Raw genomic sequence first — 27,605 nt, forward strand, 5'->3', positions numbered from 1 at the left:
GCTGCTGTCGAGTTGGTCCCTGACTCATGGAACTCCATGCACAATGGAACAAAACACTGCCCAGACCTGCACCATCCCCGTGATTGGTTGCAGACTGGGCCATTGCGATCCATAATGTTTTCATTGGCTGGTTTTTGGAAGTAGATCACCAGACCTTTCTTCCTAATTCATCTTAGTCTGGAAGTTCCACTGAAACCTTTTCAACACCATAGCATGCAAGCCTCCGCTGACAGGTGGTGGCTGTGCACGAGGTGCACGAGCTGGGAATCGAACCTGGGTCTCCCGCATGGAAGGCAGGAATTCTACCACGGAACGACCGCTCCCCCAACTGAAGATAGGTAGGGGCAAGTTAATTTCTAAGTGTGATGTTACAAAGTTTATGGTGTTCTGTGCATTATAAAAATACCCATTCCTTTCTTCATATTTATTTGGGAGGATTAATGCTTGTTCTTTCTGTTCAGAAAACAAGTCTTCCACGTGTAGAGGTCTCGCTTCTCCTTCTGAGGGAATCTGGCAGTGGGTGATGTGTTTGTTACCTCTCATTAAAAAAACCAGAAACCCAGTGCTGTCGAGTCGATTCCGACTCGCAGTGACCCCATAGGACAGAGTAGAACTGCCCCATAGTGTTTCCAAGGCTGTAATCTTTACAGAAGCAGACTGCCGTATCTTTCTCCCACGGAGTGGCTGGTGAATCGGAGCTGCTGACCTCTTGGTTAGCAGCCAAGCACTTAACCACTGCTCCACCAGGGCTGCTTATCATGTTGCTGTTGAGTAGATAGTGACTCATAGTGACCCTGGCCTGTAATTCTGGGTCACGGGACGTCTGCTCCTGGAGATTCAGGAACCAGACAAGAGAGGAGACAGGAACTGAATGCAATTAAATCAAGTCATGTCTTTTAAAGATCCAAGATGAGCCTGATATTCTCTTGGATAGGATCAGGGAGTTTTAGAATTTCATGATCAAGTCTCAGGCTAGAACAGTAACTTCCTCCTGAGAAGTGACCCCAGAATTCCAAGGGAGAAGGAGGAGAAGGTGAAAGTCTACTCCATTGCCATTGAGTCCATTCCAACTCATAACGACCCTATAGGACAGAGTAGAACTGCCTCACAGGGTTTCCAAGGAGTGCCTGGTAGATTTGAATTGGCAGCGTTTTGGTTAACAGCTGAGATCTTAACCACTGAGCCAGAAAGTCTACTACGTGTTTAAATATTTGTGGAATAAATGGATGAATGATTGAATGTATTTAATTCTCACTGCACCTGCCAAGGGAGACATGATTATTCTCATTTTATAAACCTGAAAACCAAGTCTCAGAGAGGTTAAGTAACCTTCCCAAGGTCACAGAGCTTTCCAGTGTCAGAATCAGAATTCGAAGCCGGATCTCTCTGATTCCCAATCTCCATATTCTTTCCGTTTCACTCAGGGAGAGCAACAGGTGTAGAGATAATCCCCAAGGTACTTCTGGGTGGCTCTGTGATGCAATATAGGATTAAGATAATTTCTAAGAAGATTTACTTTCTTAAACATGTTCTGCATGGTCTAATTGGACAATGAGTTTGTATTCCCTGAGAAAAGACTTCAGTCCAGAGTTTGCTGAGTGATGGAGAAGCTGATCTGGGCTTGAATCTCAGTTTTTTTCCCCCGGCTCTTAGAGCTGCTCAGCCTGGGTGAACTTCACCTTTCACACAAGAGTGAGGCTAGCATCTGTTTCGTGCAAAGCTCTCACCACAAGTACACACTCATTAAATGGGAAATACGAATTTATCACCATAGTGTTGAGAGGAACTAACCAGGAACTAACACTTACAGTTTACCTACTGTGTGTTGGAGGGCTGTGGTGGTTCAGTGGTAGAATTCTTGCCTTCCATGCAGGAGACCCAGGTTCAATTCCTAGTCAATGCACCTCAAGTGCAGCCACCACCCATCTGTCAGTGGAGGTTTGCATGTTGCTAAGATGCTGGACAGGTTTCGGCAGAGCTTCTAGGCTAAGACAAACTAGGAAGAAATGTCTGGAAATCTACTTCCAAAAACTAGGCAGTGAAAATTCTGTGGATCACAGTGGTCTAATCTGATTGTGCATGGGGTTGCCATGAGTTGGGGGCTGACTCCAAGACAGTTGACAACAGCAAGAGCAACTGTGTGCTGAACATATTATTTGTGTTATCTTATTTAATCCTCATAATATTCTCCTGAGGTATCAGTAATGCATTGTTGTTGAATTGACTCCAAGTCATGGCAACCCCACATATGTCAGAATAGAACTGTGCTCCATAGTTTTCAATGGCTGATTTTTTGGGAGTATATTGCCAGACCTTTCTTCCAAGGTGCCTGTGGTAGACTCAAACCGCCAACCCTTTGGTTAGCAGCCGAGCATGTTAATCGTTTGCACCAGATAGGTTCTATTAGTATCCCATCTTACAGGTGATAGAGCTAAGACTCACAGGGATTAGCCTAGTGCCCAAGGTCACACAGCCAATAAGTGGGGAGCCAGAATTTGGACCGAAGTCATCTGATCCCAGAGCTGACTTTCTGAGTCACTGGGCTAATGTGTATGTGTAAATATTTGAGAGTAGACACTATAGTGATGGGGACCTAGGTAGAATGTTCTAGCAAAGTGTGGAAAGAGGGAAGAGGGAGATCTTTAACAGAAATGAACCCTGTCTCCAGCATCCATCCCCATTCAGCTGATCTATGATGGTCCATGGACTTAGGATATGCAGGCCCCAGCTCTCTGTCACAGACACCCCTGTGCCCTGGTTGTTGAGGTGGCCGAGGTCCTGGGTTTCAATCCTAGCTGCCGCTTACCATCCCCATGATGACCTTGAGCACCATTTTTGCCTCTGCACATCCGTTTTCTTATCTATAAAATGGAGATCCAAATGGACCTTTACCCACAGAGTTACAAAAATTACGTGAGATACAAAACACTCGCAACATAACAAGTGAAGAAAGCATATTACAAACCATTAACTAAGGTCTTACGGCATTTTTTTTTTTCTTTAAAAATATACACAGAAAACCATCTGGAAGGCTCTACAGCCAAACATTAATAGGGATCCTGGCTGGACTGTAGAACAACATTGCCTTTTTCCTTATCTGAATTTTCTAACTTTCCTACAATGAACATATAATAAGAAAGTGAATTGTTTTAATTAAAGATGGGGCAATGAGGCAGTGTTCATGAAAGCACTTTGTCAACTGTCACATGCTCTCTAGGTTAGCTCTTGTTATGGTCGTTATAATAATCATTATTGCTATCGCGACTTGACTATGTGTTGGAATTTATTTCTCCCCCAGTCTCCTTCCTTAGCCCATGATGGGCATGCCCACACGGTCACCTTCTTCCAGGTCCTGCCAGCTCTTCCTTCATTTGTTGTTGTTGGCTGCCACTAAGTTGATCCCTGACTCATGGTGACCCCCGCATGCACAATGGAATGAAACTCGGCCTGGTCCTGCGCCATCTCCGTGGTTGGTTGCAGATCAGACCATTGTGCTCCACAGAGTTTTCATTGATTGATTTTTGGCAGTAGATCACCAGATCTCTCTTCTGAGGTGCTTCCAGGTAGATGCAAACCTTCAGCCTTTTGGTTAGCAGCCAAGCACGTTCTATGGTATATGGTAATATATACTAGCATATATACTAGTATACTATGGTATAGTGTACTATAGTATATGATCATATATACCAGCATATAATATGGAGCACAGTTCTACTGTTACACACATGGGGTCACCATGATTTGGGGCGACATGATGGCAGCTGTTAAACTGACAGAGTATACTATAGCTATAGATACGTACTATACCAAGATATCAATATTGGTACATCCACCAAACTTGTTCACATTTCCTCAGTTTCACTTGTATGCATTTGTGTGTGTGTGTGTGTGTATTTAGTTCTGTGCAATTTTATCACCTGGGTGGGTTTGTGTATCCACTACCACACTCCAGATACAGAACATTGCATCACTATGAGGATCCGACCTATCGTTGCCCTTTCAGAGCCACACCCATCTCCCTCCCACCCTCACTCTCCTCCATTTCTAAAATTTTGTCATTTAAAATGTTAGGTGAATGGAGTCATGCAGTAGAAGATCTGGAAGGAATTGTAGAGTGAGTGGTGAATATATTGCCAGGGAGGAACCAGGGGTGGACACCCATTCCGTGGAATCCATGCCTCTCACGTGGGGGTTAGGTGTTAAAATTGGTATGTAAGGGAAAAATTATCCTTGAAAATCCTTTAAGCAAACTTGCACCTTCTGGAACTGGGACCTTTGGAAGCTATCTTAGTTACCTACGGCTGCCTTAACAAAACACCACAAGTGATGGGCTTATAAGAACAGAAATTTATTGTCTCACAGTTCTGGAGGCTGGGAGTCCAAATTCAGGACATGCACAGGCCATGCTCTTTCTGTCTGCTGTAGGGGAAGATCCTTCCTGGTCTCTTCCAGCTTCTGGTAGCCCCAGGCATTCCTTGACTTGCAGATGCAGCTTCACATGGCCGTCTTGCCTCTGTCTCTGGGTCTCCTCTCTTCTTTTATAAGACACCCGTCATATAGAACTAGGACCCACCCTACTCCAGTATGACGTCATGTTAACCTAACTGATAACATCTTCAAAGAACCTATTTCCAAACAGGGTCACATTCACAGCTTCAGGGTTTAGAACTTCAACCTATCTTTCTGGAGGACACAATTCAATCTATAATAGCAGCTCAAAAGGCAAGAATTTACTTCTTAGTTTTTCTGGGCATTTGGGCTGTGGGCTTCCTGGCCATGGGCTAGTGGAGGGCAGGGATGCAGAGTGGGGGTTGTGGTGACAGGGTCAGCCAAGGGATTTCTTTCTCTTTGGAGGCACCAAGTGAGCGGGGTTGAATTTATATAAATGCGCCTCTGATGTAACTCGCCTGGTTTTGTCAGGTTTATGACATGGTCTTTCTGTTCCTTTGTTCTAACCCAGGAGGCAACCTTTCTAAACAAGACTGGACCATCCAGTGGCCCACCACGGAGACGGGGAAGGAGAACAATCCTGTGTGCCCCCCGGAGCCAGCCCCATGGGTCCGCACCCACCTCTCCCAGAGCCCCAAGGTCCAATCCAAGTTTGTCCAGCACTACTGTCACCCCAGCCCTGCCCCTGGGGCCCCCGTGTACACGCACGTCGACAGGCTCACCGTGGACACCTACCCGGGCCTGTGCCCACCACTACCACTGGAGTCGGGCCACCGTTCCCTACCCCCATCACCCCGGCAGCGGCACACAGTCCGCACCCCACCACGCACTCCCAATATCGTCACCACTGTGACCCCACCTGGCACACCACCCATGAGGAGGAAGAACAAGCTGAAGCCCCCGGGGACCCCACCACCCTCATCCCGAAAGCTGATCCACTTGATCCCGGGGTTCACAGCACTGCATCGGAGCAAATCCCACGAATTCCAGCTGGGCCATCGCGTGGACGAGGTCCACACACCCAAGTGAGTGCATTTGGTGGGTGCTGCTGGGCGCATGAGCCCTGGGCTGGGATGTGCTTAGGGAAGCCATGGGAACAGACTCATGTTTCCCCTCGTCCAGTTGAATGGAAGGTGGCTATTAGCTGAGGGTCCATGAGAAAATGAATAGAATGGAATTTTCCAGAATTGGACCATTTTTCTACTATTAGGCCCTGGTGTCACAGTGGTTAAATCACTGGACTGCTAACCAAAAGGTCAGGGTTCAAAAGCACCAGTGGCTCTGCAGGAGAAAGATGTGGCAGTCTGCTTCTGTAGAGATTTACAGCCTTGGAAATGCTATGGGGTCGCTATGAGTTGGAATCAACTTGGCAGCAGTGGGTTTGTTTATTTTTTTTGGAGGCTCTACAGTAGGGGTTGGCAAACTATGGCTTTGGGGCCAAATCTAGCCCATCATCTGTTTTTGTAAATAAAGTTTTATTGGAACACTGCCACATTGATTCATTTACATATGATTTATGGCTGCTTTCATACTACAGTGGTAGAGTTGAGTACTTGTGATAGAGATCATATGGCCCGCAAAGCCCAAAATATTTTCCATTTGACCCTTTTCCAGAAAAAGTGTGCTGACCACTGCAGAGCCAGCCTTGGGCTCCTCCCAGAAATAGGATGCGAGCTATACAGTTAACTTTGAATTTTCTCATAACCACATTAAAAAAATAAAAAAGAAACAAGTGATGTTAAGTTTAATAATGTATTAGATTTAGCTCAATATATCAAAATCTTATCATTTCAACATATAGTGAATGTAAAATATTATTTTCATTGTTGTTGGGTACCATCGAGTCTATTCCAACTCATAGCAACCCTATATGACAGAGTAGAACTGCCCTATAGGGTTTCCAAGGCTGGAATCTTTATAGGTGCGGATTGCCAGGTCTTTTCTCCCACGGAGCTGCTGGGTGGGTTCGAACCACCAAATTTTAGTTAGCAGCCAAGTACTTAACAGTTGAGTCACCAGGGCTCCTTAAAATATTGTTACTGAAATATATTTCATTCTTTTTTTCACATTCCATCTTTGAAATCGAGTATGTGTTTTGCATTTACAGCACACCTTAATTCAGGCCAGCCACGTTTCCATGTGGCGAGTGGCTACGGTGCCCGCAAGGCCTAGACCTGCCCTGTGCCTGGAATGTGCTCCCTGGTTAGAACTAAGAGACATGTCCAGGTTTGACTGGGGACATAGTTGAGGGAGAGGAGGAATGGGCAATCAGAGCAGAAGACGCCACATAGGAGATTAAGGATGAGCAAGCAAACTCAAGAAGATCATGAAAATGGTTGCGTGTGTGCCTGGCTCTGGTTTGGGGGTCTTGTTGCCAGGCAGAGGATGACACAGTATCCATGACCACAGTGGTGGCCAGTGGTGAGATGGGCAGCTCTCTGCAGGGCCCCTTCAAGACTGAGCGTGGCCTGGGACCATTGTGTTTTTTTGTGGTTCTCAGCTTATTAAAAACGGAAGAAATGCTGAACAGGCTTACCCAAAATTGGCAGCATGTTTTAAATATTTACATCTGTAAAATGGAGGGAGTAATGGGACTAGTAGTAGCATCAGAACCTGTCTAACTTCAGGGTGGTTAATGCAAATCAAGATCAGCCCAAGGCTGATCCCTCTGAGGTAGAGGTCAGACATACCTCCACTCTCCAACCTTTTTATCAATTCTGACACCAGCCATCCCTCCCACAGCACTCTCTGCTTCCTTTCTGGATTTGATAATCCATTGCAATGGTCACACAGAACTCAGAGATAATACTTGCAGTTAAGCGGTTTATTAAGGAACAGGGTACAACACTGAATCAGGATCAGCAAGCATGCAGGCAAAGTCTCCTTTCTTAGTGCAGGAGCTCTCAGCCCCTCTCAGCCCCATGAGGACAGGCTCCTCTTGGCCCTGTTGTCGGTCACCACTGGCTCTGCTGCAGCCCCCTTTCAGACCTCTTGTGTTCAGTGTTACAAGCCTCGACCAGTGTTATAGCTCTTTTAGGAGGTTCCTTGCCTCCTCTCTCATTTCTCTGCTTCTTCCTGCTGCTGCTTTTCTGCTTTCTGTTTCACCAAAAACTTCTATAAGGCTGGCTGCTTAAATGGACAACTGCTTGTCAGTTTCAAGGCATGGCACTCCCACCAGGGCCATGAACTGACCAATGCCCTCTCGGTAGGCCACAGACACTTCATTTGCATAGTAGACGTGGCTGGGCTACAATTCATTTCATGTGCATAGTCTATTGACCAATCCCTGCAAGGTACATACCAATCACAAGGGCAGGCTGCAGCCCAGGCCCAGACAAAAAGTATCCAACCAGGTTGTTTACAGCTTACCCAGGAAATATCAATCAACCTGAACAAAAGTAACAAACACTCTGGGGTAGAAAACTAGGGCAAAGGTAACTCCTCAGGTTTTAGGGGAGAAGCCTCGCGAGCTGTCATTTCCAGACAACCAAGGCAAAAGGCCACATAAAGGAACTCCTTTCACCGCAACATCTAACAAAACTGATGTTAAAAAAGTTTTTTTTAATTAAAAAAGATAACTTTTAAGGCATAAAAAATAAAATGATCACAGGCAGTCCCCGGGCTACGAACATCCAACTTACGTACAACCCATACTTACAAACCAACTCCGTAAAGGCCTATTATATTAAAAATTTGAGGTACATACAATGATTTGTAATAACAAATGGGCACTACTTCTGTGACATGCATCAAAACATTCCTAATAAATTACTGTATGATTATGTTAAAGATTTTTGGATGTTTTAGTGTATCTGGAAGTGTTTCTTTAATCTTTTTTATGCACAGAAAAGTACCAAATCAAAAACCAGACCCACTGCTGTCGAGTTGATTCCGCCTCATAGCGACCCTATAGGACAGAGTAGAACTGCCCCATAGGGTTTCCAAGGCTGTAATCTTTATGGAAGCAGACTTCCCCATCTCTCTCCTGCGGACCAGCTGGTGGGTTCTAACTGCTGACGTTTCGGTTAGCCAAGTGCTTTAACCACTGTATCACCTAGAATGGTTCACTATATACCATATACTAACATTTGACTAACCGATGTTAGATACGAACCATACGTAACTGTTCTGACTTACGTACAAATTTGACTGAAAGACAGACTTAAGAACGGAACTCGTTTGTAATACAGGGACTGCCTATATATATCATCAATTAGGAGATCCTGTAACAAGTCTAAATTTGAAGGCCTTTGTGTGGGAAAAGAATCCTTGGGTGGTGCAAACGGTTAATCTGCTCAGCTGCTATCCAAAAAGTTGGCAGTTTGAGTCCACTCCTAGGTGCCTCAGAAGAAAGTCCTGGCAGTCTGCTTCCGAAAAATCAGCCATTGAAAACCCTATGGAGCACAGCTCAACTCTGACACACATGGGGTCTGCGTGAGTCAGAACTGACTTGATGGCAACTGGTTTTGTGTAGGAGAAGCCCAGACCCCAGCTAGGAAGCCCCTGGGGTCTCTGTCATCTCTCTGAGCCCTAAGACCAGCCCAGAGACTCCGCAGGGTGTCCTGGATAGGAGCCGTAGGGAGGCAGGGCTGGCACAGGCTCCTTTAGGAGAAATAACATACGGGGGCTGGTTGAACCCTGCCTTCACCTCGGCCTCTCGTAACATTGCCAAGGCTGTTGGGGGTTCCCAGATGCCCCGTCCCCTACCCATGCCCACACACTTTTTGCCTAAGAAATCTGTCCAGGGCTGGCTCCTGTCATGTGCAGAATCAACAGTGCCACTGAGTTAAGGATACCCTAACCTAGTGTGTGGGCTTGGGGACAAGTGGCCCTTCTGCCCTGCTGCAGCCTGTCTTTTGTCCCGGCCCTCCTTCCATCCCCACTCCGCTCCCCAGCGCAGGCAGCATGTCCTGTGCATCCCAATTTTTGGCTCATGGGAGCTGTAGCCCTGCAATCTCAGGGCAAAAGCAGCTGCTGTGCTGAAATGCCCTAAAGGAGGGTGAGTACAAGAGAGGGGACAGTGGATGGGGGCAGGTAGGCAGAGGGGCTCAGGGAACCTGCCTCCATTGCAGATGCCTCCCTCCCTCCTGCCTTGAGCAATAAAGAACCCACGTGCCCCCATGTGTTCCCTTTTCTCCTGTGATACAGGGCTGGGAGGGGAGGTTGTCCCCATTGAGAGAATGGTCTTAAGAGACCTAGCAGCGCATTCTATGAGCATCGGTGAGGCTCCTGGGACCCTCTGGGACACACACCTGACCCCTCATCGTGCTCAGCAGCCACCCCTCGGGATCTCAGAGACGCCCCTGCCCAGGAGGGTAGTTGTCACAGATCAGCCAGTGTTCCGTGAGCTCTCACTCCTGAATGTGGGTGAATCTAAGGCATGGTTTGTAAGATGCGTCCTGGGATGTGAACCAAAGGGGTTGGAATACTTTGTGGGTTTTTAATCTGTAGTCATGACCCATTAGGGAATGGCAGTGTCATTTTAACGGGTTGTGATCAGCATTTAAAATGATGAAATGGTCTAGCCTGGTCTAGCATGTATGAAAACTCATTGCATGTAGTGAGGGGGTTAGTGTTGTTTTGTTTCACACACACACACACACACACACACACACATTTTTTTTTCTAACTCTGAGTGTTCTTTCCACTCTTGACAGCTTTGATTCTAGAATGAGCTCCATCAAGCAGTAGGTGAGAAGGGCTGAGACGCTGTCCCCTGTCCCATGGAATGCAGCCAAAGGCCCTTCCAAACTCCCCAGCTCACCCTGGCTTCAGCTGTCACTGGTTTCTTCTCATTTATCGCTATAACCTGCTGGGCATGGTCCTCTTTTGCAGCCTGACAGTCTTAAGCCTGCCTTTATTTCCTCTTACTGGGGTGAAGCGGAGTCTCAGAAGTCATAGGTTTTTCCTGAATAGCCCCTGGCTCTTTCTGAACCGTTGGCTGCTGGAGTTTTCAGGCACACAAAACCTTGGTGGGTCTTGGGTTGGAGGAAGGCTGTGTTTTTAGACCTTTCATCCTTGGCTCTCTCAGACAAACCCACGGTGGTGGCTATCAGATGGTCTGTTTGGGTTTCAATTCTGTCTCCTGTATGATCTCATGGCCCTTTTTAAAAAGAGCATGGTGAAAAACGAGACTGTTAGCTGTAGCCTGTCTCTCAGCCCCACTGGGAGCCTTACCCTGTAGGTATTGTGGAATATATCATAACTGCTGTGACTGGTTCTAATCAAATCCATTTCTCCTGCTTGTGTTCATTCTCAAAGATCTTTCTTTTCCTCTCCTCTTTCTTCATGCCTGCCTTCCTCCCTCCTTTGCTCCCTTTCCTCCTTCCTTCCATGTTTTCTTTCTTTCTGCATTTGAGTTTAAGAGTGTGGTTTTCCTCGTCTGGAATTATTAAAACCCATGTCCACATGCACGTGGCGCACACACAGGGAAAGCAAAAGCAGCTCTGTTCTTTTCCCCCCATAAAAGTAATGCTTGTTGTGACAACTGAGACAATACAGAAAATATGATGAGGACAGTGGAAAGGATATACTGATCCACTGGTTTTCTATGCCCGTATATACACATCGAGCATGCATTCTCAACGAGGCGTGGCGGGGAATCACCCCATGGGGACAAAATTGGTTCTTGGGAAGCAAAAAGAATCTTGGCTATTACAATAGTTTGTGGCCTCCAAAAGTCTGCGCTACAGAAGCAGATATGCAGCATATCTGTTGTATTAAAATTTCATTGGGCGAGAGGTGGCAATTAGGAAAAAAAAAAATCCAAAGGGTTCCTTTAAGAGTCATGACGATAAAAAGGTTGAGAAGCGCCGGCGTAGATCTAGGGCTAGGATAGATCAGGGAGTGGTACAGTTAGCTATCAACATTGGGAGTTAGCGAGAGTTTCCCCAATGTTCTTTCACATCTTTGTCGTCCTCTGGCTGTATGGCCACACTTCTGTGGATGATTCTTTTCAGTCAGCCATTTGGAAAATGAAGAGTGAGCCGTCTCAGGGACTCTGGTCCTCTTGACCTTCACTCCAAGGATCCCACAACCATAGTGCTGGGAAAAAACCTAACAATTCTTGTGTGTGCAGTGTTTTGTATGTCTTTTCAATTCTCCCATTTATCTGTCCATGATACAAATGACTTGTTCTTTCTTGTCAGATGTTCTGAAAATAGGTAAACTGGATTTCTGTAAACTGAACTACAATTTTAGACGCATGGGAACAGCTCAGTATTAAAAGGAATTCCTTTGTAAATTTTTTTTTTTTGGCAACTTTTTTTAAAGGTAATTTTCAATTACAATTTTGTTTTAATTATAGAAGTCATTCTCACAATCTGTGTTTTTAAAATAGAAGCAGTATTAAAGTAGAAGCAATAAAAGATAAAATTCTCCCTCTCCCCATAAGGAAATTACTAGTAATTACTGTTAATAGCTTGGTATGAATTCTTCCATATGTACTGTTATGGATGGAATTGTGTTCCCCCAAAATATATATTGTAAATCCTAACCTCTATGCCTGTGGAGGAGCCCTGGTGGCACAGTTGTTAAGAACTCAGCTGCTAACCGAAAGGTTGGCAGTTCGAGTCCACCAGCTACTTCTTGGAAATCCTATGGGGCAGTTCTACTTTGCACTATAGGGTCCCTATGAGTTAGAATTGACTCGATGGCAACGGGTGTGACGTGTGTGTGATGCCTGTGGTCATAATCCCATTTGAGAATGGGTTGTTTTTGTTATGTTAATGAGGCAAGATTATTTTAGGATGTGTCTTAAATCAGTCTCTTTTGAGATATAAAAGAGATTGAACAAGCAAGTTGTAAGAGCAGAGATGGGGAAAGATTGATGCTTAGCCACATGGAGATCTCCGAGGAACCAGAAAACAAGCAGAAGAGATAAGGACCTTCCTCCAGATGACAGAAAGAGAAAGGCTTCCCCTAGAGCTAGCACCCTGAATTCAAATTTCTAGCCTCCTAAACTGTGAGAAAATAAATTTCTGTTTGTTAAAGCCATCTGCTTGTGGTATTTTTGTTATAGCAGCACTAGATAACTAAGACATATACATGTACGTATATATATGTATATATATCTCGTGCCGTTTTTTCATAATTGCAGTTACACTGTACAGCTTTACTAATGTGACTTGCCTTTGTTGTTTTTGTTGGTTGCCATAGAGTCGGCTCCGATGCATGACAATCCCGTGTATAACAGAACGAAATGTTGCCCAGTCCTGTGCTATCTTCATGATCATTGGTGTGTTGGAGTCTGTTGTGGCCACCGTGTAGTGCCTTCCAACCTAGGGGGCTCATCTTTTAGCACTATACCAGACGGTATTCTGTTGTGATCCTTAAGGTTTTCACTTATGGCTAATTTTAAGAATTAGTTTGCCAGGCCTTTCTTGCTGGTTTGTCTTACTCTGGAAGCTCCACTGAAACCTGTCCTCCATGGTGGTATTTGAAATACCAGTGGCATAGCTTCCAGCATCACAGCAACACTCAAGCCACCACAGTATAGCAAACCGACAGATGGGTGATGGTGCCTTTGTTAGTCCTGCATAAATATCAAAGTTCTGTTTATGACCTTCTTATATTTGACCGCTTTTAGAAATTCTTCTGTTTTCCACAAAGCACATCTAGAAAGTTCCTTTGTGTGTGTCCCTGCTTTCAGACCTCTGTAGTGTTTATGTGTGAGCACATTTCCCTTCTGCCCTTCTGGGGCCGTGTATGAAAACTCTCACTGGCCTTGTGAGCCAAGAGAACCAGGCTGGATGAGAGTCACCTCCCTTGCACTTGGGTCAACACTCAACCTTATGCTCTTAGTTCCAGTGGATTCATATTTTGTGCATGGACTGGGCTATATCATCTGTACTTTGTATGAGAATAGGCCTTGCCCAGCGGATTCATTAAGTAATTAAGATTTCAGGAGATATCTTTTTATCTATTTCAGAGATCTAATTATGTGCAAGCACTTAAACTCACTGGCACACACGTACAGATCACTGTGCTAATTATTACAACAACAACAATTACTATTTTAAAAACAACAAGGATGAAACTAGGATGGGATGGGACCTGTTCAAATGGAACATAAATTTAACAAATGTTTGCTGGGCCTCTGCCATGGCTGAGGCCCTGGGATAAGCATGGAGGATACAGAGAAGGCTGTATAGGTTCCTGTCTAGAGGAAGAGACAAAAGTGAAGGGGAATTGCCCTCATCAGTATAGAAAGTGCTGTCGTTGTTAGGCGCTGTCAAGTCGGCTACGACTCATAGCTACCCTGTGTACAGTGGACACAACACTGTCCTGTCTTGTGCCATCCTGACAGTCATTGCTATGTGTGAGCCCATTGTTGCACCCACTGTGTCAATCCATCTCATGAGGGTCTTCCAATTTTTCGCTGCCCCTCTACTTTACCAAGTATGATGTCTTTCTCCAGGGACTGTTCCCTCCTGATAACATGTCTCAAGTAGGTGAGATGAAGTCTTACTATCATCCCTTCTAAGGAATGTTCTGGCTATACTTCTTCCAAGACAGACTTGTTCGTTCTTCTGGCAGTCCATGGTATATTCAGTATTCTTTGCCAACAACATAATTCAAAGGCATCAATTTTTCTTTGGTCTTCCTTATTCATTGTCCAGCTTTTGCAGGCATATGAGGCAATTGAAAACACTATGGCTTGGGTCAGGCACCTCTTAGTCCTTGAGGTGACATCTTTGTTGTTGTTGTTTTTTAACACTTTAAAGAGGTCTTTTGCAGCAGATTTTTCTAATGCAATACGTTGTTTGATTTCTTGAGTGTTGCTTCCATGGGTGTTGATTGTGGATCCAAGTAAAATGAAATCCTTGACAACTTCAATATTTTCTCTGTTTATCATGATGTTGCCTATTGGTTCGGTTGTGAGGATTTTTATTGTCTTTATGTTAAGGTGTAATCCATACTGAAGGCTGTAGTCTTTGATCTTCATGAGCAAGTGCTTTAAGCCGTCGTTTTCAGCAAGCAAGGTTGTGTCATCTGCATATTACAGGTTGTTAATGAGTCTTCCACCAATCCTGGTGGCGCATTCTTCTTCTTATAGTCCAGCTTCTCAGATTTTTGCTCAGCATTTAGATTGAATAAATATGGTGAAAGGATACAACCCTGATGCACAACTTTCCTGATTTTAAACCATGCAGTATCCCCTCTTCTGTTTGAGTGACTGACTCTTGGTCTATGCACAGGTTCTGCACGAACACAATTAAGTGTTCTGAAATTCCCATTTTTTTTGCAATGTAATCCATAATTAGTTATGATCGACACAGTCAAATGCCTTTGCATAGTCAATAAAACACAGGTAAACCTCTTTGTGGTATTCTCTGCTTTCAGCCAAGATCTTTCTGACCTTAACAATGATACATTTCGTTCCGCGTGTCTTCAGAATCTAGCTTGAACTTCTGGCAGTTCCCTGTCTACGTACTGCTGCAACTGTTTTTGAATGATCTTCAGCAAAATTTTACTTGCTTGTGATGGTAATGATATTGTTCGATAATTTCCCCATTCCGTTGGATCATCTTCTTTGGAACGGGCATGAATATGGACCTTTTCCAGTCAGTTGGCCAGGTAGCTGTCTTTCCCATTTCTTCGCATAGATGAGTGAATGTTTCCAGCGTTGTATCTATTTGTTGAAACATTTCAATTGGTGTTCTGTTAATTCCTGGAGTCTTGTTTTTTGCCAGTGCCTTCAGTGCAGCTTGGACTTCTTCATTCAGTACCATTGGTTCTTGATCATATGCTACCTCCTGAAATTAAACATCAACCAAATCTTTTTGGTACAGTGACTCTGTGTATTCCTTCCATCTTCTTTTGATCCTTCCTGTGTCATTCAATTTTTTGCCCACAGCATCCTTCAATATTGCAACTCAATGTCTGATTTTTTTCTTCAGTTCTTTCAGCTTGAGACATGCCAAGCATGTTCTTCCCTTTTGGTTTCCCAACTCCAGGTCTTTGCACTTTCATTATAATACTTTGTCTTCTTTAGCCACCGTTTGAGATCTTCCGTTCAACTCTTTCACGTCATTATTTCTTCCTTTTGCTTTAGGTACTCTACGTTCAAGAACAAGTTTCAGAGTTTCTTCTGACATCCATTTTGGTCTTTTCTTTCTTTCCTGTCTTTTTCATGACCTTTTGCTTTCTTCATGTATAATGTCCTTGATGTCATCCCACAGCTCGTCTGGTCTTTCATCATTAGTGTTCAGTGCGTCGAATCTGTTCTTGAGATGGTCTCTAAATCCAGGCGGGACATACTCAAGGTCATACTTTGGTTTTCGTGGATTTGTTTTTTTTTTTGTTTTGAATTTTCGTATGAGCAATTGATGGTCTGTTCAGTAGTTGACTCCTGGACTTGTTCTGACTGATGATATTGAGCATCTCCATCATCTCTTTCCACAGATGTAGTCAGTCTGATTCCTGTGTATTCCATCTGATGAAGTCTACGTGTATAGTCATCATTTATATTGTTAAAAAAAGGTATTTACAATGAAGAAGTCATTGATCTTGCAAAATTATGTCATGCAATTTCTGGCATCATTTCTATCGCCAAGGCCATATTTTCCAGCTACTGATCCTTCTTCTTTGCTTCCAGCTTTCACATTTCAGTCACTAATAATTATCAGTGCATCTTGATTGCATGTTTGATCACTTTCAGACTGCAGAATTTGATAAAAATCTTCAATTTCTTCATTTTCACATTAGTGGTTGGTGAGTAAATTTGAGTAATAGTTGTATTAACTGGTGTTCCTTGTAGGTGTATGGATATTGTCCTATCACTGACAGCACTGTACTTCAGGATAGATCTTGAAATTTTTTGGATGATGAATACGATGCCATTGCTCTTCAATTTGTCATTCCTGGCATAGTAGACCATATGATTGTATGATTCAAAATGGCCAATACCAGTCCTTTTCAGCTCATTAATGCCTAGGATATCGATCTTTATGCGTTCATTTTATTTTTGATGACTTCCAATTTTCCTTGATTCATACTTTGTACATCCCACGTTCCAATTACTAAAGGATGTTTGCAGCTGTTTCTTCTCATTTTGAGTCGTGCCACCTCAGCAAATGAAGGTCCCGAAAGCTTTACTCCATCCACATTATTAAGATCGACTCTGCTTTGAGGAGGCAGCTCTTCCCCAGTCATATTTTGAGTGCCTTCCAACTTGAGGGGCTCGTCTTCTGGCACTGTATCAGACAATGTTCCACTGCTATCCATAAGGTTTTCACTGGCCAGTTTTTCAGAAGTAGATCTCCAGATCCTTCTTCCCAGTCTTTCTTAGTCTGGAAGGTCTGCTGAAACCTGTCCACTATGGGTGACCCTGCTGGTATTTGAAATAATGGTGGTGTAGCTTCCAGCATCACGGCAACATATAAGCCACCCCAGTATGACAAACTGACAGACGAGCGGTGGATAAAAAGTACTAGCGTAGAAGAAGATGTAGACTTTACGTATTTAATCACTTTACATTATTAACAGATAGGGAGTGTTTAGTTTTTCCTGAGCGTGAGGGAACAGTGCCAAGGAAAGCTGAAGTGAAGAAGTGACACTGGTGACATTTGGATGACACCTTGAGGGATGTATTTGAGTTGGGCACAAAGAATGGGTGGACATTTTAGTACCCATTTTGACCCAATTCCACTGTGGTCAAATGACCAAGATACGGTTGGCATATATGGCATGTATAAGGCTGGCCATTCCCCCTCCAGTTCCAGAGGCAGACATTCTTAGTGGATGCTAGTCTTACTTCAGAATCCTTCTCAACATAGACATTCTTAATGGATGTCAGTATGACTTCAGAATCCTTCTCGGCACAACACTCTGGCAAAGTGACTATCAATCAAAACTGGCATGTTAGATTAATCTGATTTCCATCCCTGCCCAAAGCCCTTAATTCTACTGATTACAGCAAATGATTCTTCTCTTGATGGGGATATGAGTGACTTAGAATATGAAACAAAGATAAGAAAAAACTGGGGAAATAGTGTCACCCTAAAGCTGTCAAAAGTATTTCGTAGCTACTATTACAGGGCAAACAAACCATCACATCATTGAGTCAATTCTGACACTACAGAAGCAGAGTGCCCCATCTATCCTGCAGTAGCTGGTGGGTTCAAACTATCAACCTTCAGGTTAGCAGCTGAACTCTTAACCGTTACACCACGAGGGGTGGCATAGTGGTTAAGTGTTACGGCTGCTAACCAAAAGATCAGCAGTTTGTATCCACCAGGCGCTCCTTGGAAACCGTATGGGGGAGTTCTGCTCTGTTCTGTAGGGTCGCTAGGAGGCGAAATCGACTCAATGGCAACAGGTTTTTGGGTCATTACAGGGCACCGTGTGATGCTCTGCTGGGCACTGGTATCTGGAATGTATAATTATACTTCCTGTTATTAGCATAGTACAAGGAAGAACATTAGATTGAGGTGTCTAGGAATAAAAGTCCTTCTTTTGTATAGGAAAATGCTGGATTTCCCAAGGGACTTCATTCATCGAGTGGAATTTATGGCTCTTTTTAATCTTTTTTGGTGGTAATCATGTTAAGTTTTTGCTTCTCCCCTCCTCTGTCTCTGTTGTGGCACTGGCAGGCGCCAGCCTTCTGAGAGGGCATGCCACTTGGTTGCCAAGGTAAATGCCCCAAATCAATTCACTCTAGAGGGTGGCGCCATTTCTGGAAAAGAGAAAGAGAAGGCGCTGTTCTCTATCTTGATGTTTGACCTATTTGACAGAATTTGAAATGAAGCGTTTTGTATGATCAATGGAGAGGCATAAAAATTCCTTCCAGGGTCAACTTAGCCACATGGTTTTGGCAACATGAGTCATGGAGGGCAGCTGCCCAGCACTTTGATTTCAGATAATAGGGCTAGGTTGGGGACATGATGTCAGCATGGGAGGGAGCAGTCACACTGAGGCAGGCAGTAAGCGAGGCCTTCGAAAGCGAAGGCAGAGGTTGGCAGTAAGGCTGGGGGACAGCTGAGACCCCAGAGAGTCATCCAGAACCTAGAGGCTATGATGAGGCAGCAATTCAAAGCCAAGTATGTGCCCTCAGCTTGCCAAATGCAAGGTAGCCATGTAACAGCCTTGACTATCCTCAAGAAGGGCACCTTTGTGGCCCATACTGGCTCAGGGGCCAACATTGGATTCATCCCCAAGTGCAATCAGGCCCCACCTAACATTCCATACCACTGTATGCCAGATGGAAGGATTTGGTTATTGGGTTTTATTCATACATTCATTCATTTGTGCGTCATATATTTTCGGAGTGCCTACGTAGTGTGAAATCCAAGAAAGGACCCTTGCTGACCGAAACAGACACAACCCCTACTTTCCAGGAGCTTACAGTTGAGCCGAAAAGAAAGATAAGTCAACACCTTAGTCTCCTGGGGCTGCCATAACAAGATACTACAAGGTGGGTTTTGCTTTAAAGAACAGAAATAAATTTTCTCACAGTTCTGGAGGCTAGAAGTTGATACCAGGGTCTTGGCTGTGTCAGTTCCTTCTGGGGCCTAGCTTCTGGTGGCTTCTGGCAATCCTTGGGGTTCCTTTGCTCCTTATAGATGCATCTGCCTCCATCATCACATAGCATCTGTCTTCCCCCATGTGTCACTGTTTTCTGTCTCTTTCCTTTTATAAAACACCAGCCATTTAGGATTGGGATCCACCCTATTCCAGTATTACATCACTAACTTAAACTGATAATATCTCCAAAGAAAGACCATATTTCCCAAACAAGTTCATATTCGCAGGCAGAGGGGTTAGGACTTCAGTGCATCTTTTGGGGGGTACACAATTCAGTCCGTAACAGGGGCCATAGGGTATATTTTGGAAGCAACAGTAGGATTTGGAGGGTAGGTCCTAGCTTGGAATAGTCTTGGAGGACCCTGAGCCCCAACTGTTAGAAACTTTCCTCTCATCCTCTTTGTGTCTGGTCTGGGAGCAGTTCCCCAGGAAACATTTGGGGAGAGAGGTCCTTATTCACCATACAGGGTAGTATTTGGGCCTTGCCTTTCCCTCTGTTCATTCCAGACAAACAATGTTGCTGTGCATTCTCTTGTCAAAGTCTTCAACAGCCTGAATTAGTCAAACTCTGTTGTTGTTGTTAGTTGCTGTGGAATCAGCTCTGACTCCTGACGACCCCATGTACAACAGAACAGAATGTTGCCTGGTCCTGCACTATCTTCATGATCATTGGTGTGCTTGAGTTCACTGCTGGTAGCCACTGTGTATTCTGAGTGCCTTCAACCTAGGGGGCTCATCTTCCAGCACTACATTGGACAGTATTGTGTTGTGATCCCTAGGGTTTTCATTGACTAATTTTTGGAAGTAGATCTTCAGGCCTTTCTTCCTTGTCTGTTTGGAAGCGCCACTGAAATCTGTCCACCATGGGTGGCCCTGCTGGTATTTGAAATACCAGTGGCATAGCTTCCAGCACCATAGCGACATGCAAGCCACCACAGTACAACAAACTGAGAGACGGGTGGTGGAGTTGAACTCTACTAAGGCATTGTCTGACTCTGCAACTCTGCATTAAAATGAGCTGAATACTCATTCTTGCCTTGTTTAGTCTTTCAGTCAGCAAACATATTGTTCAATGCCTACTAAGTGCCAAAGGAGCCTGGGTGGCACAGGTGCTTTGTGATCAGCTGCTAAACTAAAGGTTGGCGGTTTAAACCCACCCAGCAGCTCTGCAGAAGAAACGCCTGGTGAGCTGCTTCCATAAAGATTACAACCAAGAAAACCCTGTGGAGCACTTCTGCTCTAACACATGGGGTCGCCATGAGTTGGAATTGATGGCAACTGGTTCTTTGGTTTATTATGTGTCAGGGTCTGTGGGAGGGGCCTGGGATGTAGTGTTACAGATCATCAGCCTTTCTCTTAAGGAGCTCAGGGTCTAAAGGAGAGAGTTATAATAGAGTTACATCAATTGTAACTCAGTGGGGAAAGGGCTGGGTAGGGAAAGGAAGGCTAGTCTGGAGGAAGTCCAGGTGAAAATCACATAAAACACTGTAAGGATCCTGGGACAGCTTCCTAGAGGAACTGTCATCTGTGATAAGGATTATCACGCTTTTCCAGTAACAGGCCAGGTGGTAAATATGTTAGGCTCCATGGTCATATGGGCTCTGACACAACTACTCAACTCTGTTACCGTAACATGAATGCAGCCATAGACAATATGTAAATGAACGGGCATGGCTATGGTCCAAGAAAACTTTATTTCAAAGACAGGCAGTAGGCTGCATTTGGCCCTTGGGCTGTAGTTTGCCAACCCCTGATCAAAGATAAGACCTGAAGAGTGACTAGAAGTTAGCTAGGTGAACAAAGAGGGAGAAGCATCCAGGCAGGGGAGCAGCATGTGCAGAGGCCTAGGGGCTGCGGCTGGTTTGGGAACTGAAAGTAGTAGAGTGTGTGTGTGTGTGTGTATGGGTATGGTGTGTGTGTGTGTATGGGTATGGTGTGCGTATGTGTGTGTGTGTGGGTATGGTGTGGTATGGCGTGGGGTGAGAAAGGAGGACTGAGGAGGGGCTTTTGGGGGGTTTGGAATTAATCCTGTGTGAAGTCAGCGGGGAGCCTTTTAGCCATGGCGCAGTCCGGTTGTGCTGAACCCTTTCCTTCCTATTTTCCATTAATTCTTCCAGGTGTGTAGTGTGTCTTCCAGGACACAGGAGAGTGTGGCTCTGGTGCCACGGCTGAGCAGAAGTCAGCAGGTGGCACTGCCATCTGCTCCTGGTGCTGACGGCAGAGAAAGGAGCCCTCGTCCCCCCCAGGGCTGCCCACTCCCCTGCGTGCGTCACCTCTGATGGCCTCCCAGCCTACAGCTCCCTGACAGGCCCTGCCTGGAGTCTGTAATTTAAAATGAATGTGGCCAGGGGCTGTCTGGCCACTAGCAAGGAGCCTTCCACCTCCTCCTTCTCCTCCCCTTAGGATGGAGGTATTTATTAACTCAAACTAATAGAGGAAGAAAAAAAATATTAACAACTCTCTAGGCTTCCAGCTGGGCCTCCTTCCACCATGGCTGGGCTCCTGGAAACTGCAAGGAGAGCAGGGGAGGGTAATTTTCTAGAGTGCTGCTTAACGTTTTTCAGGAAGCAGCCGCCGACTCGTCCCGTCCAGCTGCAGCCGAGTTTCGGGATCATAATTTGTATATCAGGAGGTGGCCTTTCTGTGTCCATCAGCCAATCCATGCACAGGTTTAGCAGTTACCTCCTTACCCATCCGGCCATTAACCTCTGACTTGGGGTGGGAGGCATCTAGGGGTGGAGACCCCGAGCCGTGTCATCGCATAGGATCTGAGTGAGGCCTGGCACTGGCTTTGATTTCACTTTCCAAGATGTCGAGATGGAAATCATTTTATTTTCAGTGAAGACGAGGAGGAGTGTCTAAGAAACATGTCCTTTGCCCAGGGAAGGTACAGATTTATTTTCTTAAGGCCTTTGTTTCGTAGAACGTCTGCGAGGACCTGCGAGTTACGCAGTCTTCGGAGAGCTTTTGGCACCACAGCTCAGCGGTGTAGGGAAGTTAGACGGACGCTGTCCTTATTCTAAAAGGTACAGAGAGTGAGGAGTCCCTGGATGGTGCACATGGTTAAGCACTGGATGACTAACCAAAAGGTTGGAGGTTCAAACCCAGCCAGAGGCACTTAAGAAGACAGGCCTGGTGATCTGCTTCTGAAAGGTCATAGCCTTGAAAACCCTATGGAGGCACAGTTCTACTCTGCACACGGCGGGTTGCCAGGAGTCAGAACTGACTTGACAGCAGCTAACAACAACAACGATGACAATGAGAGCGAGACTCAGGGTCACACCATTGCCTGTGGCCCCGCTCACGCAGTACTGACTCCTTTCTGCCTCTGCCCGCACGCTTCTGTTATCCTGTGTACGAGGGCGGTGGCGGGTCAGTGGCGGCATCCTCACTTTACACGCAGGAGACCTGGGTTCGATTGCCAGCCAGTGCACCCATTACTGGCCAGTGCACCCCATGCACAGATGCCATCTGTCAGTGGAGGCTTGTGTGTTGCTGTGATGCTGAACAGGCGTCAGTGGAGTTTCTAGACTAAGGTGGACTAGGAAAAAAGCCCTGGTGATCTACTGAAAAATCAGCCAATGAAAACCTTACAGATCAGAGCAGAATATTGTCCGATATAGTACTGGAAGATCAGCCCCCTAGGTTGGAAGGCACTCAAAGTACGTACTGACTGTAACAATGAACTTGAACATGTCGATGATTGAGAAGATGGCTCAGGACCGGGCAACATGTTGTTCTGTTGTCCATGGGGTTGCCATGAGTCAGAGGCAACTCAATAGCAACTAACAACAAAGAGGAAGCATCTAAGAGTTTGGCCTATAGCTCCTACTTCTGTACCCAATTCCTCGTGTGTCTCTGGCTCATTCAGCCCAAGTCCCCAGCATCAGGTGAAATGCGAGCTCGGCGCACTCTGGGTGCTGAGGTCTGCATGGTGGTCATTCATGCTCCGTGCCTTTCACGGCGCTCAGGGAACTCACTGGCTCCTCACCCGGCACTGTGTGCCGAGTTTTTTTCAGCCATCCATTTAGGTTTTCAAGAATATTCCTAAAGTGTGGGGAGCCTAGGGGCTCTCTGGGAGCCAGAGGGGCCCTCAGAAGTTAATGTTCCATTCCAGGTTTTTATGGACAACAGCTGGGATGCCCACCTGGGCCAATTTGCTGTGAACAGCTCTGGAAACTTGGCCTCCAGTGTAGAATCTGTGAGTTTACTGAACCATGGCGAGCACAGGTGTAACAAAATGATAAAACTTGCTGGTGGTGGGGATGAAGTTGCTGGCGTGTTCATCATCGGCACTTTCCTCATCTGACCCTTGCCTGCTCCCTCTTTTGTCTTGATCTGCCCCTGACATTGTGAAAGGGTATCATGCTTCCCAGTTTTCCTTTCTCTTCTGTTTAGCTTCTTTATGTTAGTTTTAAAAACTCAGGTATAATTTATCTACAATAAAAAACAGATTTTAAATATACAGTTCGAGGTTTTTTTTTGTTTGTTTGTTTTGTTTTTCCTAGCTTCACCTTATTTTCCCTAGGACGTTTAGCAGAGCCTTAGATCAATGAATTTTGATAAATGTATATTCTCATGTATCCACCAACTCAATCAGGATATAGAACATTTCTCATCTGCCCTAGAAAGTTCCTTCTCCAATCATCTCTCCCTACTCGGAAGCCAACCACTGTTCTGATTTTTATCACATAACTTAGTTTTGCCTCTTCCAGAATGTCTTATTAACGGAATCTTGCATTATGTAGTCTTTACTCGTATCTGGCTTCTTTCACGCAAAATGATGTTTTTGACATGCATCCATGTTGTATCAACAGTTCATTCTGTTGTATTAGTAAGTAATATTTAATTCTATGAATACACCACAGTTTATTTATCCATTCTCACGCTGAAGAGTATTTGGAATGTCTCCAGTTTGGGGCTATTATGAATAAATCTGCTTATGAACATTCTTGAAGAAGTTTTTTTTTTTTTGAGATGGACATATGTTTTAATTTTTCTTGGGTAAATACCTAGGAGTGGAATTTCTAGGTCAGAGTATATATATGCATGCTTAGCTTTGTAAGAAACTACCACACTGTCTTCCAAAGTGGTTATACATTTTACAGTCCCACCAGCACGTAGGAGAGTTCCAATTCCTCTACATCAGTAGTTCACAACTCGGGTCGGGGTGGAGGCAGGAAGCGCGGGCAGTTTTGCTCCCAGAGGATGTCTGGCAGTATCTGAGACATTTTTGATTGTCATTACTGAGGTGGGAGGCGCTGTGAGCATCTAGTGGATAGAGGCTAAGAATGCTGCTGAACATTGTCTAATGCACAGGGCAGCCCCCTCTTTGCCCCATCCCCCCATCAAAGAATTATCCAAAATCTCAGCAATGTTGAGGTTGAGAAACCCTGTTCCACATCCTTGCCAACACTTAGTATTGTCAGGCTTTTTAATTGTATTCATTCTAATAGATATGAAGCAGTATCTCATTGTAGTTTTAATTTGCATTTCCCTAATGACTAAAAGGGAGCCTGGTGGCACAGTGGTTAAGCATTTGGCTGCTAACCAAAAGGTCGGCAGTTTGAATCCACCAGCTGCTCCTTGAAAACCCAATGGGGCAATTCTACTCTGTCCTGTAGGATTGCTATGAGTTGGAATCGACTCAACGGCAACAGGTTTGGTTTTTGTTTTTTAATGACTAAAGGAAGCTGCCCTGGTAGTGCAGATGGTTAAGCACTTGGCTGCTAATCGATGGTTGGCGGTTCGAATCCATCCAGAATCCATCAGTAGCTTCTTGGGAGAAAGACCTACAGGTCTGCTTCCATAATGATTACAGCCAAGAAAACTCTATGGGGGCAGTGCTACTCTTTCCTATAGAGTTGCTATGAGTCGGAATTAACTTGACAGTGCCTGACAACAACAATGATGACTAAAGATGAACATCTTTTCATGGAGTTACTGACCATTTGTATATCTTTTTATGTGAAATATCTCTTCATGTCCTTTGTTTATTTTTTAATTGGATAGTTTATATTTTTATTATTGTGTTGTAGGACTACTGTATATATTATGAATACAAGTCTTTTGTCAGATACATGTATTAATGAATATTTTTTTCATTCTGTAGCTTTCTATATAATTTTCTTATGGCTGTCTTTTGAAAAGTCAAGGTTTTCCATTTTAATCAAGTCCAGTTTATTATTTTTTCTTCTGTGATTAGTGTTTCTTGCATTCTCTGTAAGGAATCTTTGCTTATTTGAAGGTCACCAAGATATCCTCCTGTTTTCTTCTAGAACCTTTCTAGTTTCAGCTTTCATGATAGGTTTATTATACATCTTACGTTAACTTTTGTGTATGGTGTGAGGTAAGGGTCAAGATTCATTATTTTCCAGATGCATATCCAGTTGTTCCAGCACCATTTGTTGAAAAGATCACCCACTCCCCACTGAATTACCTAACATCTTTGCTGAATATAAATTGATTATAAATGTGTGCGTTGACTTCAGAGCTTTCTGTGCTGTTTCATTGATATACTCATCTGTTCTTATGCTAGTACCACACTGTCTTGATGACTACGGTCCCCTTGGCCTCTTTCTTCCCCATTCATCTTTTCTGTTTTTTCCTTTTCTCATTGGGCTTTGGATGATGGCACCTGGGTGAGGAAAACTAGGTTATTTTTGCCTCCTCTTCTTTGATGTTTCATGCCTCTTTGAGGTCTACCTCACCTCCCTTGCTATCTTCTGTTTTTGTTTTGGTGAAAATTGATTGATCCAGGGGTAAAAGGCATTAGGTGACAACACTCAGCATCCCTGCTCGTTAGCCAGTTGTTTTTCCTTGTTTGTTTGTTTTTCAGTCAACACCTTAGTTCTCTCTTGCCCCAAGAACATCCTATCTAAACAGATTGATGGAGCCTTATTCCTCCTCTTGCTTTTGCCTCTGTTGACTTCCTGAAACCCCTACCCCCACCCCATGTCTTCTTGGAACCAATAGAAAAAGGTCATGCTTCTTCTTTCCTAATGAGTGGCTCATCAAGCTAGGACTGAACACTCACAAACCATCCCTGTAAGGGACTGAAACTTTCCCTTGTCTTTGTTGATTCTTCCCATTTATTCTTGGCATGTTCTTGTGCATCTGGGCTGATGTTGCTGGTTATGTCCTGGAATTGCAGACCCCTGCCTGTGTGACGTCATAGAGCACCCAGCAGCCCAGCACTGCCTGTGGCGGAGCACAGACTTTGTGCTGATGATCCAGAGAGATGATGCTTGTTGCATAGCTATGTGCTTTATAGCAAAGCCACCTAAAGTCTGATGACTCTTCAGGACTAAATAGAAAGGTTATATGGAGTCCCTGGGTGGTGCAAACAGTTAATGTGCTTGGCTGCTAACCAAAAGGTTGGGGGTTCAAGTCTACCCAGAAGTGCCTTGGAAGAAGGGCCTGGCAGTCTACTGCTGAAATATCAGCCATTGAAAACCCTATGGAACACAGTTTTATTCTGATGCATACGGGGTTGCTGTGAGTCGGAGTAGACTCGATGAAAACTGGTATGGCGCATAGCATCGCTATTGAGGACAAGTTCAGTTTTATATTTGCAAACGGTAGAGCAGTACTTGTACCAATTCACTGGTATCTTAGAAGGGTTGCACATATCTCCAGGTGTAGTTCAAAAGATATACATTCAAAAAAATCTTATCCCCCCAAAATATTGTATTTTAAAGAATAAATTGAGAGAAATAGTAAAAGCATACTTTAAAGACAGCTTGAGTCTAAAATTCTTTATATAATCAAAATTTTAAGATGTTATTGGTATCTTTGAATGTTTTCCTCACTAAAAGCATATGCCAAGTAATTCAATGTTAGAAATACACAGTAAACATCATTTTGCACAACTTAAAAAAACCCATTGTAGCTTTTTTTACATTTTAATTTTATTTATTTTTTTATTGTACTTTAGGTTGAAGTTTACAGCTCAAGTTAATTTCTCATACAAAAGTTTGTACACCTATTGTTTTGTGACATTAGTGGGACTGTAAAATGTATAACCACTTTGGAAGACACTGTGACATATACCTCCTTGCTTTTTATGATTTCTTTCCTTCAGAGAAATTTTCCCAGAATTGGGGAATGGGATTGAGTCTATTAACTTCTTATCTCTGTCAAAGCTTAAACTAACCCAAACCAAACCTGCTGCCGTCAAGTGATTTTGACTCATAGCGACCCTTTAGGACAGGATAGAAATGCTCCATAAGGTTTCCAAGGCTGTAAATCTTTATGGAAATAGACGGCCACATCTTTCTCCCTTGGAGTGGCTGGTGGGTCCAAACCTCTGACCTTTTGGTTAGCGTCCGAGCACTTTAATCACTGTGTCACCAGGTCGCCAAAGCTTAAACTAACCCCTACTAATTTCAGGTCCTATAGTAGGTCCAAGGAGCCCTGGTGGGACAGTGGTTAAGCACTTGACTGCTAACCAAAAGGTCGGCAGTTTGAACCCACCAGCCGTTCCGCAGGAGAAAAATGTGGCAGTCTGCCTTCATAAAGATTTATAGCCTTGGAAACCCTATGGGGCAGCTCTGTTCTGTCCTATAGGGTCACTATGAGTTGGAAGCAACTGTGAGTTGAAATTGACTTGGTGACAATGGGTTTGGTTT

At 44.4% G+C, this 27,605-nt stretch overlaps 1 protein-coding gene across 1 annotated transcript in view; it reads left to right on the plus strand.

The window, feature by feature from the left end:
• The window catches only part of KSR2 (kinase suppressor of ras 2), a 405,360-nt gene that overhangs the window by 153,341 nt on the left and 224,414 nt on the right, over positions 1-27,605 (plus strand). The window contains exon 4 of the mRNA XM_004379037.1: positions 4,961-5,474. Coding sequence (XP_004379094.1) covers positions 4,961-5,474 — 514 coding nt within the window. The remainder of the gene's footprint in view (positions 1-4,960; positions 5,475-27,605) is intronic.

The sequence above is a fragment of the Trichechus manatus genome, unplaced genomic scaffold (genome assembly GCF_000243295.1).
Source record: "Trichechus manatus latirostris isolate Lorelei unplaced genomic scaffold, TriManLat1.0 scaffold00061, whole genome shotgun sequence".
NCBI classification, from domain to species: Eukaryota; Metazoa; Chordata; class Mammalia; order Sirenia; family Trichechidae; genus Trichechus; species Trichechus manatus.